Source organism: Dicentrarchus labrax, unplaced genomic scaffold, assembly GCF_905237075.1.
Source record: "Dicentrarchus labrax unplaced genomic scaffold, dlabrax2021, whole genome shotgun sequence".
NCBI lineage: Eukaryota > Metazoa > Chordata > Actinopteri > Moronidae > Dicentrarchus > Dicentrarchus labrax.
In genome coordinates, this window is record NW_026136705.1 from 11,036,102 (window position 1) to 11,051,471 (window position 15,370).

General features: G+C 38.8%; 2 protein-coding genes across 2 annotated transcripts; one reads left to right on the forward strand and one right to left on the reverse strand.

Annotated features, from left to right (window-relative positions):
- Positions 1-998: 998 nt before the first annotated feature.
- On the reverse strand, positions 999-10,854 carry vkorc1l1 (vitamin K epoxide reductase complex, subunit 1-like 1). The gene is made up of 3 exons (XM_051400400.1): positions 10,590-10,854; positions 7,811-7,920; positions 999-5,735 (listed from the first exon to the last, which is right to left on the reverse strand). Exons 1-3 carry the CDS (start codon positions 10,811-10,813, stop codon positions 5,509-5,511), a joined length of 561 nt encoding a protein of 186 aa, XP_051256360.1. The 5' UTR covers positions 10,814-10,854; the 3' UTR covers positions 999-5,508.
- A 1,754-nt stretch (positions 10,855-12,608) lies between these two features.
- Positions 12,609-15,256, forward strand: znhit3 (zinc finger, HIT-type containing 3). The gene is made up of 5 exons (XM_051400401.1): positions 12,609-13,583; positions 14,289-14,320; positions 14,425-14,490; positions 14,644-14,721; positions 14,897-15,256. Exons 1-5 carry the CDS (start codon positions 13,516-13,518, stop codon positions 15,094-15,096), a joined length of 444 nt encoding a protein of 147 aa, XP_051256361.1. The 5' UTR covers positions 12,609-13,515; the 3' UTR covers positions 15,097-15,256.
- The last annotated feature ends 114 nt before the right edge of the window (positions 15,257-15,370 follow it).

Consider the following 15,370-nt stretch of genomic DNA (forward strand, 5'->3'; position numbering starts at 1 on the left):
ATGCTTCCAAGGGAAGGCTTGGGGGACAAAATCCAAAATCTGTCAAAAATACATTCCAAGTTTATCTGAAGTTAATATGAGGCTTCAGCAGTATTGGTGGATAAAAAACAAGATGGCAAATGAGATGCGACTGAGAGACAGTAACACAGGGGAGCCCAGATAACCCATGTTCTAAGGCTGAGTCCTTGTTTCAGCAGCCATGGGTTGGACCTGTGGCCTTTCGCTGCGTGTCTCCCCCTTTCCTGTCACTACCAATTAAAGGCAATAAAAGCCTATACAACATATAAAACATTTTGAAATGAAATAATTAAGACTGTGATGGCACATGACTGGTCATGTGACCCAGATGTGGCCTGTTTGGAACACCTGTGAGTGCTCATGCAATTTTGCTGCAAGAGAAACGCGTTGTTCGCTCTTAAATAAATCACAGTTATGTCACACCAGTGTGCAGTGGTTAATTCTGATTTCTTACTACACGGTCCTGTGACCTACCAGCACCTGACTGTTGTTGGCAGTGCATGGGGGAGAGGTTTGTTTACTATATATATATATATATATATATATATATATATATATACATACATACATATACACACAGTATATATATATATAAACTTTGGAAGATACTCACTTGATTTGTCTAACTCAGACTGCTGAAGCTTCATATTAACTGTAGATCAACTTTGGAATATATTTAACACACAATAAAGACTGTGGATTTTGTCCCCTATCATTTCCAGTGAAAGGACATTAGGAAGGAATCTTTTGAAGGCCAGTATAAACAAAAGAAACGATTACAGCAAGCAAAACCCATTTTAAATGTTCATAGGCGCACCGGACAATTGTTTTGACACAGATGTGAAAAATTATGAAACAACCCTTTAATGTCATAGTGGCACAATTATTAAAATGAGCCGTGATTCCCTTTTACTTTAGTCACTCTTACTATATCTTTAACAGCATTTATTTTCATTTAAATAATGTAAAGTGACAGGTAGTTTCAGAGGGAATGTTTTAATGGTAGATCATTTCCACATGACAATGACACAATTAAAAATGTTCTCATGTCAACCTTTTTCCACAGTTTTCCCTTAAAGTAAGCTGGATTTAAACAGATTATTTTTTGCACCCTCCCACCATTCATGTAACACTTTTCCATGTAAGAAAATACAGCATTTTAAAACATATTTGGCAATACAGAAGCAAACCCAGTAAGTTTTCCTCCACAAAGAAATGTAATAAACATTTTATGCTGACACATGGATTCCTAGCCCTCCAACCCCTCGACGTTTTTTAAAACTAAAATAACCCAGAATGTTAACAGTCTATACAGCTAAAGGGCATAATTAATGATGAAAAAGAACATTACAATCATGTATTTTAAACAGAGTGTATTCTTAGCTAACAAACATGTCCTAGCTAGACAAAATCAAGATGATAATTATAGAGTGGAGTTCAGAGAGGAAAAAAGGAACGGCCATTGATTTGACAGGGCAATTTGTCTGGCAATTTCTGAAGGGATTTTTGCACCGATACCGGACATCAAATCTTTGGGAATTACCAATTTATCAGATTACATCTTAAGGAAGGCAAGCAGAAGTGCCTGTTACAGTTACCATTCTTCATTTTACAAGGCTATTACTGTTGCTCGTCTTTGGCTCAAGGCCTAGTGATCAAACAGAAGGCACTTTTGTTGGCATTGGTGATGCAACTAACATGGCAGTTATACCTCAGGGCCTAAATGAATATTAATGAGAATGCAGTATTGATCATTTTGACCTTCTTTTTGACATTAAATCATCACACAACATGGTGATCCTTATACCATATATATATATTTTTCAAACTTTTGACTCAACATCCAAATTCCTTATCCATTTCTTTAAAGTAACTGCACACAACTAGTGTAATAGGGCTTGCATATGACTGGAATCACAAACATAATAATAATAATAATAATAATAATAGGCTACCTACTGTACACTGGTCAGCTCTATGGTCGAAACTCACAGGACCGATCGTTGTTGCCACAAAAACTAGCAAGTTATGTCAGTTTGACGTCTCTAAATAAAAAAAATTTGTCTTGTGCAAGTGAATCCATAGGAGACTTGTCTTTTATGTAAGTGAGCAGGCTTTCCCAGAAACAGGACAAAGACAAAACAGTGTGGTTGTTAATCTCATTCTGAACTGAGATGAGTAAGAACCTGATGTAAGCCCGACAAGGCAATACTGTATAAGGAAGATCTTAAAGATTTGCTAAGAAGTGATGCAAACATTTAAATCATTGGAGGACCATACAGTTTGTTAAAAAAGGACTGGACTGGTGCTCGCATGTTTTACTACCAATCATGTCAATGTGACATAACTGCAAACCATTTTCCAAACCATAGTGTTTAAAGTTTCTCTTCCAGGCAGCCTTTGGTTTCCATTATTTTCGGTACAGCATGAAATTTTATTTTTTTTAAATTAGCTTAATGGGAAACTTTTTCAATACATTTTGCACATCAAAGCGTGTTTACAGGTCCTGGGAGTACTACTGCATGTTCTAAAAGTTGTTTAAAGCCTTTTGTGTCTCCAGAGGGAGCTGTGTGAAGTCTGATAAATGTCCTCAAGTGATGTCACTTGTTTGTTTGGGTCTAAAGACTACAAGTTTGAAAATAAATAAAACATCTGGGGGTGTGGTGTTAGAAAGAAGTGAGCTGGCCAGACCTCTATAGCCCGCTCCTCATCTCTAATTTAGGCTAGCCGCTCGAGGCTACATTAGCCGCTACGAGCGTAACACAACCGAGTCTCTGAACAAACTGATGCATTGTGGGTAATGTAGGCAGCAGGTTTGAGAAGAATGTGTAAAATAAAATAAAAAAAAGACACTATCGCTGGTTCCACTGCACTGATTTTGAATAGATGTAATACGAGTGCAATGCTAAATCAGTGGTATACTCTTAGTGTTATCCATCAGAGTGCAACTGACATTTATCAGTTTTATTCTTTATTCTAACCCAAAGGACAAATATGGACATAGTGAACAGTATATGCGATCTTCACAGCAAAGGTTTAAGCGGTTTTAAGTGTCTCTTAAAATCTATATCATCTCATTATGAAATGAATGGAAACTGTCTGCCTGGAATGTAGGAAAATCTATGTCAATATATAACACGTTATGCTTTGGAAAATGGGTAACAGTGATGTGACACTGTATACGTTAAGTAGTAAATGAGTACAACATGCATGAACAGACAACAGTTTCACTTTGACAATATCCTGGGGAAAAAAGTCACTTCAGTTTCCATGGTCATACAAAACTGATGACTTCATAAGTTATCACAGGCAGCATGTCACTGAAATTACTTTCAGAACCGTTGCCATTAACAGTACTCCGACAACCCTCACCCCACAAAAAAAAAACTTGAATTCTATTAAACGTGAAAGGGCATGGAGACTAGCAGTGATGGAAACTATTAACAAGCTGGTTAAACACCACAGATGAATCACATTATTACAGTTATTACTACGACTGTTCTACATCTTTGTCAGTGTGTGTAAGATTGTCCGATGGCCAACATATGCTTAAAGCCAGGAGATAGTATACCATGCATCTGAAAAGTAGGATGCTTCAATCAGTGGATTCTGGATGGAAAAGAGACAATGGTCCTTGTCTGTCACTTGGAGCCGAACTGAACCGACAATACTGTGGATCTCCAGCAAAGGATCTAGGAGCTGCGGCTGCTTTTCCCCATACTGTGATCTGTCTCCGTACAAACCTTGTTACGTTAGATTAACCACTTAATGAAAAGCGTCGCTGTCTGCAGCTGTTCATCTTAGAAAACCATCAGCGATCTGGAGATTTTTCCTACTGGTGCAAAAATCCTACAAACTCCATATATGGCTTAACATACTGTTTGTTTTCTTACAGAATCTTACACCTCGTTCTAGCACTCATGTCAACAAAGCTTGACATTCTCCAAGTTTTGTTCACATCCTGCAAATGAACTGTAACTCAGCTTGGCAAGATCACTGTTACTGTTCAATTGACATCACATGTATACAGGCTGGACAGCGAACACGAGCCAGATGAGCAATAACGCAACTGAAACAGCAAGATAAGAGATGCTTCTGCCACCAGGCCACTCTATCCTTGAGCAGACAATCACAGTGTAGCAGCCTTTTGCTACCTCATGAGACTATTAGGGAGGGAGAAACACTTCACTGGTATCTTAATCTACAAAACTGTGATCATAAAAATAAAGCCTTGGACCTGTGACAATAAAACAACAAGCAAAACTGAAGTTAACATGACAATACCCCTCCACCCCCACCCCGACCCCAAAACGTAAAAAAAAGAAAAGAAAAAAAAAGAAAGGTAATTCACCTTAACACTCCTTTAGGCACATAAGTCTTTATGGATCCCACTTGAGTGGTGGTCAGGAATGCTTTTCACAGAATAACAAAACAAAAGAAGAGAGTGAGGGTGCCTTGATGCAAACTTGGTGAAAAGAACCTATAATTCTGTTTAAAAGACTTGTGTCGGTGGCTTCAGATGAAACAGTAACCACTTACAGCAAAGAAATGTAAAAAAAATCTACACAACTCTGAACTGCATGCCTGACCAGGATTACAGGACGAAAGATGTCCCAACGAGCACATCTTCAGACTCCCCCACCTAACTGTGACCTCCATCACTTTTTGTTCCCCATTTACTGGTGTTTTCTCCCGTATTTTTTCATTTTTTTCCTTAAAGGTTTGTGTCAACACTAACTCACAATCTAGCCTGGAATATTGCTCAGCAGCTATTTACAGAATTGCAAAACAAACAATCTGACTGATCTACACACAATATCTCACATTGTCCTGTGTTTTATTTAGTGGTCCTCTTCAAAAACAAACGTACTACAAAGTGTAAACATGAAAAAAACCTATTCTGTATAAATGTTATTCATTTTGCCCCACCCCTCCCCGCCATAGAACCGTATCTGCAAACGATGACCTAATGAGTGTTTTTTCTAATTTTGGGACCCGTTATTCGGTTCCGAGTTTTAGTGCAGATCTGCTGTGCAGTAATAGGACCTTTCTAACCATTTCAAGTAAACCCCTTTAATGTCCTGTTTTTCTTCCATTCTGCGGTCCTTTTTGTTCAAAAGAGAGCTGTCCTCCATCGTTCTGTACTGTGGCGTTCTGCCTCTGCTTGCTCGGGTTGATGTGTTTCCCCCCTCACACACACACACACACACACACAGTCAGCCCCTTCCTTAAGTGAGTACAATGTTAAACAAGGAAAAAGAAATTAAAAGAAAATCATCTTTCACTTACAAATCCTTCTGTGTTTGCAACATTGAGATGTCAGGCCCAACATTTAAGTTAAATTTCTTCATTTTTTTGAACACACAGCAGAATAAACATTGTTTGGAAGCAAGGTCTCCTGGTGGCAAGTCAAATGTTCAGAGGTCACATTTCTTTTTTTTTTGTTGTCGTTTGTTTGTGTATCGTATTTTTCTTGCCGTTCTCGACAGCTTAGTCCTGCTTGGCCTGAAGCTGCTGCTTCCAGGCCTCATTCAAGTAAACCAGTCGCTTGTAGTTGAGAATAAAGAGAATGAAGTTCAGCGCATATGTGGTGATGCAGATGATGCAGAAGTCCTTTAGGACAAAGTAGAGGATGTAGCCCAGGTAGAGCGAACCCACCACCGACAAGATGGATGTCGTCATGAGAATTAGGGCAGCCATTGCACTGACAGTCATTCCTACGGCAAGAAACACAAACTAAAGCTTAGACAAATAAATAAAGAATAAAAAAAGACAACTTTGAAACACACAAGCAACCTGATGAGTGTGCTTTTGGCCTCAGACAGTTCTCTATTTATGTTACCAGAAGCCTCGTGATGACATTCAGCTTAAACACAGAGTAGACTGGTCATATTATTTCGTTGTCACATGAGGTGCAGTCATAGTTCTAAGGCAAAGTTTCCCCAGAGTTTGTGCTTGTGAGATTTCATTAGGTTTGTAACAATTACTGCTAAACAACAGACGAGGATTCTCTTTCACTACCAAATGTAACCATGTACCTTGTCATTACACATGTATATGATGCAGTTGGGTCCAGTTCTGGAAAGTAACTTAAGTACAGATCAAGTGCTATACTTTTTCCATTTCAGAGGGGAATATTATACTTTTAAAGCGTTTCTTACTAGTAACTGTGCAGATACAGATTATTAAAAGAAAATTCAATCAACAAATAAGTTGTGGTGTATTATTATAGATTAACCACTAACCAGCTGTATATAAAATAGTTAAAATCAGTCCCACCATCATCAGCTGCAACATTAAAGTGATGTACACATTAATACAATAAGGGTTATAATCCAATACTATAATAAACATTATGCTGAAAAGGACCATTTTGGTAATATTACTTAACTGTTACCACCTGAGAACCCCAGTGGTAGAATACAGGGGGTAACAATTACAAGGTAAAACTAGAGTACCAAAATAGTTATTTGAACATTATTAGAATAATGTTTATTATATTACTGAATTATAACTAGCATTGTATTAATGTGTACATCACTTAAACCACTACCAGACATTTATTCAGTTTGTGGTCTTATAAACGAGGTCTTCTGCCATGAGAGATAATCAGAACACACTGGCCATGAAGTTTATGCTCTGTAATTACTAATGTCTCTGAGTGTATAAGACCATGTTGGAAATCCCCTACCAGGACTGCTTCACAGAAGTATCATATTTCTATGATGTTTGCATTAATGTGATAAAGTACTTTGATTTCTCAGGTATTTCATTTTCCGCACCATCAAAAAACAAACATTATTGCCTGATTATTCTACCCTATTAAGTTTCTCAATCATTTTTCCAGAAAATGTACTATATCGTGATATCTTTCCATATTGCAATACAAAATGATATAGAGGAGGATATCTAGAGGGATAGAGGGATATGGATATATTTTATCCATATTACCCACCCCTTTTCTCTTCAGAACACTAAATTACTATTTAGGAAAATATCACAGGGAAAGACTATCACTATAGCATTCATTTCATGTGGATAAGAACAGTAAAGTCCCATGCTGCAAACTGGCATTAATCAGAGATTAAAGCCTCGGTAATACTGATTCTGGAGTCATGCCTACACACAAATACTGGACAGGCCAAGGCCATGAGAATAATGAAAGTTCTGAAACCGAGTGGTCTTGCCTTTAATATGGAAATCTTGAGCCGCTGTAGCAGTTTGGCGTAACTGGGCTGCTATTGTGTTAGTCAAATGAGTGCTAACTGCTGTGCCTAAAAGGACCTCTTGTTCTGTGCCAGCACCAGGTGGCCAGGCAAGCCTACAGGCCACTCGGCAGGCAAACATGTCAAACCAGCATGACTGAGTCAGCAATGCCATCAATGTACTGAGGGGAGGAGAATGTGACTGCGAAAGTAACCTAAGGGGGAAAAACTTTAAACAAGTCACTTTATGATCAGTCAGGACTGTCAGACTGGGACAAGCACATCATTAATAAGAGTCAATCTTAAAGAAATGAAGCCAGTATCTTTTGATCACCTTGCTTATGCTTACTTCACTACACTACTGTTACCCATGCAGTCTTAGTAGTAACTCCTTTATATTGAGTTAGCCTCCCATTTAACAGTATAATGAAATTGATACATGACCACTAAATATGTGTTATGTGAGGCAAATATAGCCATGAGAGGCAGAGTTAAGTAACACTAATTGCTGCTAGTACAATGGTCAGAGAGATCTGTTGCCTGAATTTGCATATACTGACAGATTACTCAATGAAACAACGTCTTACCTAGTAGAAGCTGGAAGGCATAAAAGACAATCCCGTAGACACTGTTGGGTTGGTTCAGTGCACTGTCATTTCCAAAAATTGAGCCCAAGAGTCCAAATCCTCGACCCCACCTAAACCACACAAAAGCATCCGCAAAGAAAACTTTATTTCAAGAGTACAGACGAAAACTGTGGCAAACTAAACAGACTGGACCACAGGCGAGGCCTATCAAAGTCCAATGAGTCACAGTAAAGATTTTTTTTATAGATTTAAAAAAGAAAAAGAAAAGTTCCCCAGAAAGTTTGCTTTCCAGGAATCTAAAGTACCAGCTGGGTGAATTTTGTTTTTAAAGCAAAATGTTGTTTAAGGACAGATATATTATAGTATTAAAGTATGTTCGTGTTCCATTAACTACAGCTGGAACAAATTATGCTTTTCATTATCGATTAATCTGCCAGTTGTGTTCTTGATTGTTTCGTCTACAAAATGTCACAAAATGGTAAAAAAAAGAAATGTCCATCACAGTTCCTCAGAGTTTGAGGTGATGTCTTCCAAATTTCTGTTGATTAACTAATCAACTAATTGATGACTTTTTGAGGAGGAGAAAACAAATGAAACAAAAAAGAAGCATTTCTGTACTGGAACAAATCACATCTGGACAATCATGACTTGAGTACGTCAGTGCATGTGACACATGGGAGCCCGTCAAAGACAACCCCTGTGTTGAGTTTGTCTGATTATAAAAGACTAAGAGTTTAATTTGCATTAACTTCTGTGGCACAACCACTGGCACTGGTGAATTACTCTCGTCCCCACCTGTTAGTACCACTATTCACCACTAAACCTATCAAACACGTTAGGTCTCATTCCTGTCTGGTCACACTGAAGCATCTGCCCTGCTGTGAAGCCTCAAGAATGCTGAGAATCATTCAATGCAAAACATCATTTTTACTGTGCTGACAGATTCATCAGGACAAGATAGACATGCATTCCTTTAGCTCAATTAAAAACAGTATGAGTTTCACTCAGTGGGAATGTGCAACTTATTTAACACGTTCAGTAATCATATTACTCTATTTCACATAGTCTGAAACAGCCTCTCTGTGCTACAGTGCTACAGACATGTGTTGGGTTTAATTTCTTGCACAATATAACACACCATGTGCAAGTTTCTTATTAGTTCTTATAATTTTATATTTGGGGAGAATGACAGTAAGAGTTGGGATGATGCAAGTTTAAAAGCCATTTTAAAATGCCATGTGACAGTTATCTCCCTGTGTGCAATATGTTTAGCAGTCTCATTTAATTTACCACTATGTGGGAGTTTATTCTCCTTGTGTGTAATAAATTATGTTTTCCTACATTGCAGACGGTCATGCTTTGCATTTCTTCCACTACAGCGGGGATTCTGTCTTGTGTTTCAAGACTTAAACATATAAGCATTTAAGGAGGCATGCACAAAACAGGTAGTTAAACATACATTAATTCAATAAGTTGCATCACCAGGGTATTCACTTTGTCTATAGCCCTTGATGGCATAGAAACTGCAGGGGTGCTTCATTTAGAGAAAGGAAGTTATGTCTTTCATTCAGTCATTGCTTCACTGCTTTTTAAAAAGACATTAGGTCATAACTAATTGCTCACAGCTTATTTAAGATGACAAAGGAGAGACTGTCCCTGATACTTAGACAGAGAATCCTCTTACTCATCTTTCAAATATGTGATAACTCCTAGACAGGTTGCATTTAGACAGGCCTGGCAGAGACTCTCAGTGAGTGAGGTTTTAATAGGTTTCATTAATAGTTGTATGCCCACAGTAAAGCTGGTATGACAACTTCACAGAATTAGTTTTGATCTTGAGAATGTAGATGGGTGTTATGTTAAATGACTGATTGCTTGCAAACTTATCTTTGTGGGTACACCAACCCTTGTTTACTTACAGCTTAAGGAAAACAGTAGCCACAGCTTTATCTGAGCAGCTGTGGCATTGTATCTGTCCGATAACAATGTGTGACTGTGAGCAGCACTGAAACTTTAGGGTCGCTAACACTGTTACAGTCCTCTCCACTGACCTCTGGAGCAGGTCTGTGCACTGTCCCTTTAGGTGGGATGGGTGTAGGGTTTAACCCCTTGGACTGGCTGATAGCTGCCCGGTGACATTAGCACGACAGCTAATGGCAGCAGCGTGACAGATAACGTGAGCGCTAGCTAGCAGGTTCAAAAGTTACCCAAAATGATCAACATCAAGGCAGCTAACCACCAGAATACCCTAGCTCTGGTCGGCGGAATGAATGGCTTCATCCGGCAACAACACACATTCAACAATAACGTCAGACCGAACAAGCTATCATCAAGTTCTGTGCTAAAGTTGGTGTTACAGATGTGTTACCCTTCCAGACACACACATCTAGTAACGTTAGTAACGTTAGCGCTCAGCAGCTTGTCAGTCGCTCATGTAACAATGCTCTCTGCTCATAGCTAACGTTAACTGGCTAAGAAGTATAACGTTAACAAACGGGTTGCGTTAGCTAACGGTTGCCGAAGTTAGCTTCATCGAGCTAAATAGCTAATGATGTGCTTATTGAATGATAAGCTAAAAGTTAACTTTTAATAACCGGTTATTTAACAAACAGCCAGCTCACAGCACGCCAGCAGGTATCGTCTGAAGTTAGCCTTAGCGGTAGAGGGCAGCCGGCAGATGTTAGCAGAGTGTATTTGACAGTTTGAACCGCGCAGCCCTTCCCATATCGCCACAATAGCAGCCAGCTTCATTGAGCGCTCTTTGCTGAATTCAAATTACCTTGAGCTGAACACTTTTGAACAGCTGATGGAGCTGCTGACGTCGCACATAGCCTTATAACTCGGATCCCGAGCCTTTTCCCTCTCGACGTGAAAGGCATATAGAGACAACAGTATGCCCAGCAGGCAAACAAGAAGCCTAGCTATTCTTTCCCACCGAGGGGTGGACACTCTCAGGACGGGCGCCGCCATCACTCTCTGGCCTAGCTGGAGACACGCATACATACGCAGCGAGTTCGCCTGTGAGACAGAACTGCGACGTGGAAACGCGTCAGGACGTGCCACACCGTGAGGGGCGGGCCGCTGGGCTCAGGAACAAAACAGTACAGTACACTGAACATGGCTCTCTATGCGGACACACTTATACGGTGTCTTAGTTACCGCACACATTTTATATTCATTATCTCATATTAGAGTAATAGTTGCATCTGATTGTGGTTTGTGCATTAATGGGAACATACAACATGCCAGTAACTCTACAACCTCTCAATGTGCAGTGTAAAGCCACATTAACCATATTCACAATAATTTATTATTTATATTTACATTTCCACATCTCAACCACATTGCAGACACTAAAGCTTCCTAAACTTACTTTCTTACTAGATAATGGCGCGTTAGCAACATTGTTATGACAACCATTTTAATTTATAACATGGTTTTGATATGAATGTTTAAGTTGATATACAAACACATAACACACACTTTTTTTTTAATTATTCACAACACAAGAAAATAAAACAAACAAAAAGATCCAATCTTTGTCACATACAAAAATACATACCAAGTGAAATAACAAATTATTATTAAAATAAAATCATAAACAGCAATGTTTCCTAAATAACCTACACAATAAAGTTATTAAAGCAAATTATCAAAATCTCCACAGTCAAAACCACCAAGTGACACAGACGGGCTATCACGTGACTTCATGTATATAAACACAGGGTGACATCATCTGTTTACTCGCTCTGAGACTCTTGTCCTGCAAACTGCTGCATTTCGTTCCCAAATGGCGACAGACATGGAAAGATTTGTTTCTTTCGAGGAAGCACATTACGATCAATATGACTATTACAATCTACTCGAATACTCGTGTCATGCCTGCGGCAAGGGGCGAACCAAGAGGGAGATCGAGCTCAACACAAACCGCCATTGCCCCGCAGGACACGAGAGGAAGATAGCAGAAAAATTTCACAACAGCGAAATGAAACGCAGGAGAACCAAGAGCTCGTCGTCCTGATGGCTTTCCTCGGTGTTTACGGGTAACAATGTGCATCTGTTGTGTTTATACATAGTTGAGAAATTCGTATTTATTCAACAGTCGGCCATTGTGTTAGGAAAAAAAAACAAACACTACCTCTTGCTTCTTGGATATTTACATAACGAGATCGTGGCGATTAGTCAAGCAGTTGACACCCATAAATATGAGGTAAACAACGCCTGGCTTTGTGATCAGGATCACTGTAATCTGTGCTTGAAAATTCAAGTTAGCTCAGCTCTACATATTAGGTCACTCTGCCATATGGATCAAGCATTTCCTCTGTAATGTTTTTGCCCCACTTATTCTGTTTGTATCATAATAAAGCATTTTTTCCATAGGTGGAATAAGTGATAGGATATTCTGATGCCTTAAAATGTGAGCAGTTGTCACCATAACTCAGGCACAGTATAAAAAAGCTGAAAAAATACACATATTACAAGTAGTGTTTTAATGCCAAACATTTGCTCGTTCCAGCTTCTCAAAAGTGAGGATTTTCTGTTTTTCACTGTACATTGAATATCTGTGACTTTTAGATGGTTATTCAGATAAAACAAACAAGAGGAATAGGTGGTTGTTGTTGTTGTTGTTGTTGTTGTTGTTGTACATGTTGACATCCACATGTCGATGGGCATATTTCACTATTTAGTGACATTTTATAGACCAAGTGATTAATTGAGAAAACAATCTGCAGGTGATATACTCGTTTACATTGCAGGACGTGACTGTGGTGACCATTTCATTCTGATTTCCCCACAGATCTGAACGCAAGTTGGATTTCTGATGTTGATCGTGGCCAAGTGTCTCTGCCTTCCCTGACCCAGTGAATGGATTGCTGTGACAACGCAAATATGTCCTTTAATCAGTGATGAAACAGTTCTCCATCCCATTCTCTACCCTGTAACAAGACCTCCTGCTCTCAAGTTACAGCTGTGCAAGAATAGTTTGTGTTGAGCTAGGTCAGTGGTTTATGCTTGATAAACATACATAGTCATTTCTGTGGGTGCTTAAGATATTTTATTGTATTTTGATTCAATAAAAACTGATGTTAAGTAAACCACCTTGGATTGTTTTGTTTTCTATCCCTCATAACTGATAATAAAGACAGTTCAGTTGTGTTAGTGTTAAGTAGGCTGCATAACACGTTTGTCTCTGTTTTGCTTTTACAATTTCTGCAAAAGCAGAATGTGTCTTCCTCCTCCTCCTCCTCCTCCTCCCCCCCTCCTGTCAGTGTCAAGTGTTTTCTCAGGGGGAATGAGAGCCTGCTGCACGCACATCCAGGCACCAAGGCCAAACAGCAGTGCTTTCAGAAATGCTCAAGGATATGGCCTGCAGCCCAGAGAGAGATTTTTTTTTCTTTTGTTGTTGTTTTTTGTGAGAACTAAGCAGACAATACAACATATCTGCAGATTGTGGAAAGTACCCTGCAGTGATCACATTACATAAATATATGACGAATACAAGAGGCTCGCAAATACTTGCCAGTATATGGGATTTTACAACTGTTGGTATACTGGGTGATTTTTAGGTAAATATACCTGCTTTTATTCTGAAGAACCCATTGCACAACCGGAAGTGATAGCACGCACTTCCTGGTTTTCACACATGTATGAGCTGCCTCTAAGTGTACTCATTTGTTCGTTATTTATTTTGTCTACCCGCTAACATGCAGATCTGCAGTGTGTGCAGCGAACAGACGCCGAAATACAGATGTCCAACCTGCAACATAAGATAGTGAGTAACTTTAAATAAGTCTGCGAGCTAGCTAACGTTAGCTAACCTCCAGTTAGCTTCTGGTTTTGTTTGGCTCGGTTCTAAATGCTCGAAAATGTAAAAAAGAAAATAACAACAACAACAACAACAAAACATTTGAGAATACAGAGAACAATAGTCAATGTAGTACTAATAATGTTCTGTTGTCATGCTAACGTTAACTAAAACAATACATACCAAATATACCGGCCCTTAAAGCTAACGCAACGTAACGTAACGTAACTGTGAACGTAGAATTGACAGCAGTTCCCAGGACTGTGAAACATGGGGACGTTTGTAACTACAAGTTTAACAAATAGAGATAGGAGCATTTTAACAGACCATGCCACTGACTTAAAGTCACACGTGAAAACAATTTTGGGACACACATGGGACGGCAACCCACGTAGGTCAAAACGATTCGCGATTTGACGTCATACTCCCGAACGAGTTGTTTTGATTGTTTATTTAATCCATTGACTTTTATTGAGCATTCACTTTGCTTGTTAATACATTCAATCCATATGTAGAATAATCAGTTAAAGGTGCAGTTTGTCCTGATCACACAGTTACTATATATAAAGATACACAATGATACTGATGCTACCATGATTCACTATTAGTTATCATTATGAGCTGCTAGATAAATAGTTTTAATTATTGCTTACTGTTTTTTTCCTCTTACAGTTGTTCACTTGGCTGTTACAAAAGGCATAAAGGTAAATGAGCTTGATCTCAGTATCTTTAGACAAACAATGTGTAGACAACCTGTGGTCACACTCATACAGTGATCCACCATCTAATTTCTCCTTTTTGTCCATAGACACTTGCCTTCCTGTTAAGCAGCCTACACCTATTGAACCTGAAGTCAAGGATGCTTTCAACACTGGTATGTTACTAATTAAAGTGGTCAAGGTTAAGTTTATTTAATTGTGACTTCAGTAGTCAGTTAAGTCACAGCAAAGATGAGCTGTGAGATCAAGTGATCGAAATAGTAACAGAGTCCAATTTTCTGATCCCGTGTGCTTCGCTGTCTTTGCAGAGCCGTGGACTGTTGAGGATCTTCTGCATGAGAATGACATCACTGACAAAGTGTCCCTGCAGAGGCTCCAGCTGTTAGGTATAAATCCAGCATTACCTTTTGTCTGCTCTTAACCCTTCAGTTTTTCTCAACACTATTGGCAGTAGCAGCACCTGTCAAATGTTCCTTTATCTGAAACTTGTATTTACTAACGACCACATAATATACATTTAAAAAAAAAGTTTGGTTGGGTAATTAATGTTTTCTTCTACAGGTCAGTCAAAAGAGCTGAGGGATCTTCTTTGCAACCCCCATCTGAGACAGTTATTACGCTCTGTTGACAGTGCAGACGGCAAATATGATGTAATGAAGACTGCCATGCAGGAGCCTCTGTTTGTTGAATTTTCAGATCAGTGTTTGAAAATTGTAGAAAATGAACAGAGATATTTTACATCCAATGAAGCTGATTTGTAAAACCATACCTATCAGATGGTGCCCTTTTTTTAAATATAAAATGCCTCACTGTGCTACGCGTATTGTGTAGTTACTATCATTTTTGTTGATCTAACTTCCTGTGCCATGTCATGCTACCGTTTGTGTATAATATTCAAATAAACGTTGAAATGTTTTGAAACTGTATCAGTTTTCTGTTAACACTAAGAGCTTTACAGTGTAGTTAACTGAAGTCACTTGTGAACTGGCTGACCACATGTAAAAAGTTTAGGTGAAAGGAAAACTACCTAAAAAA

Excerpts from the sequence above, each read along its gene's own strand:
- vkorc1l1 (XM_051400400.1), bottom strand. The coding sequence starts at position 10,813 with ATGTATGCGTGTCTCCAGCTAGGCCAGAGAGTGATGGCGGCGCCCGTC. Across the intron at positions 7,921-10,589 it reads TCAAAAGTGTTCAGCTCAAG|GTGGGGTCGAGGATTTGGAC; the intron begins GTAATTTGAATT and ends TGTGTGGTTTAG. Across the intron at positions 5,736-7,810 it reads TGCCTTCCAGCTTCTACTAG|GAATGACTGTCAGTGCAATG; the intron begins GTAAGACGTTGT and ends TTCTTGCCGTAG.
- znhit3 (XM_051400401.1), top strand. The coding sequence starts at position 13,516 with ATGCAGATCTGCAGTGTGTGCAGCGAACAGACGCCGAAATACAGATGT. Across the intron at positions 13,584-14,288 it reads CCAACCTGCAACATAAGATA|TTGTTCACTTGGCTGTTACA; the intron begins GTGAGTAACTTT and ends TTCCTCTTACAG. Across the intron at positions 14,321-14,424 it reads CTGTTACAAAAGGCATAAAG|ACACTTGCCTTCCTGTTAAG; the intron begins GTAAATGAGCTT and ends TTTTGTCCATAG.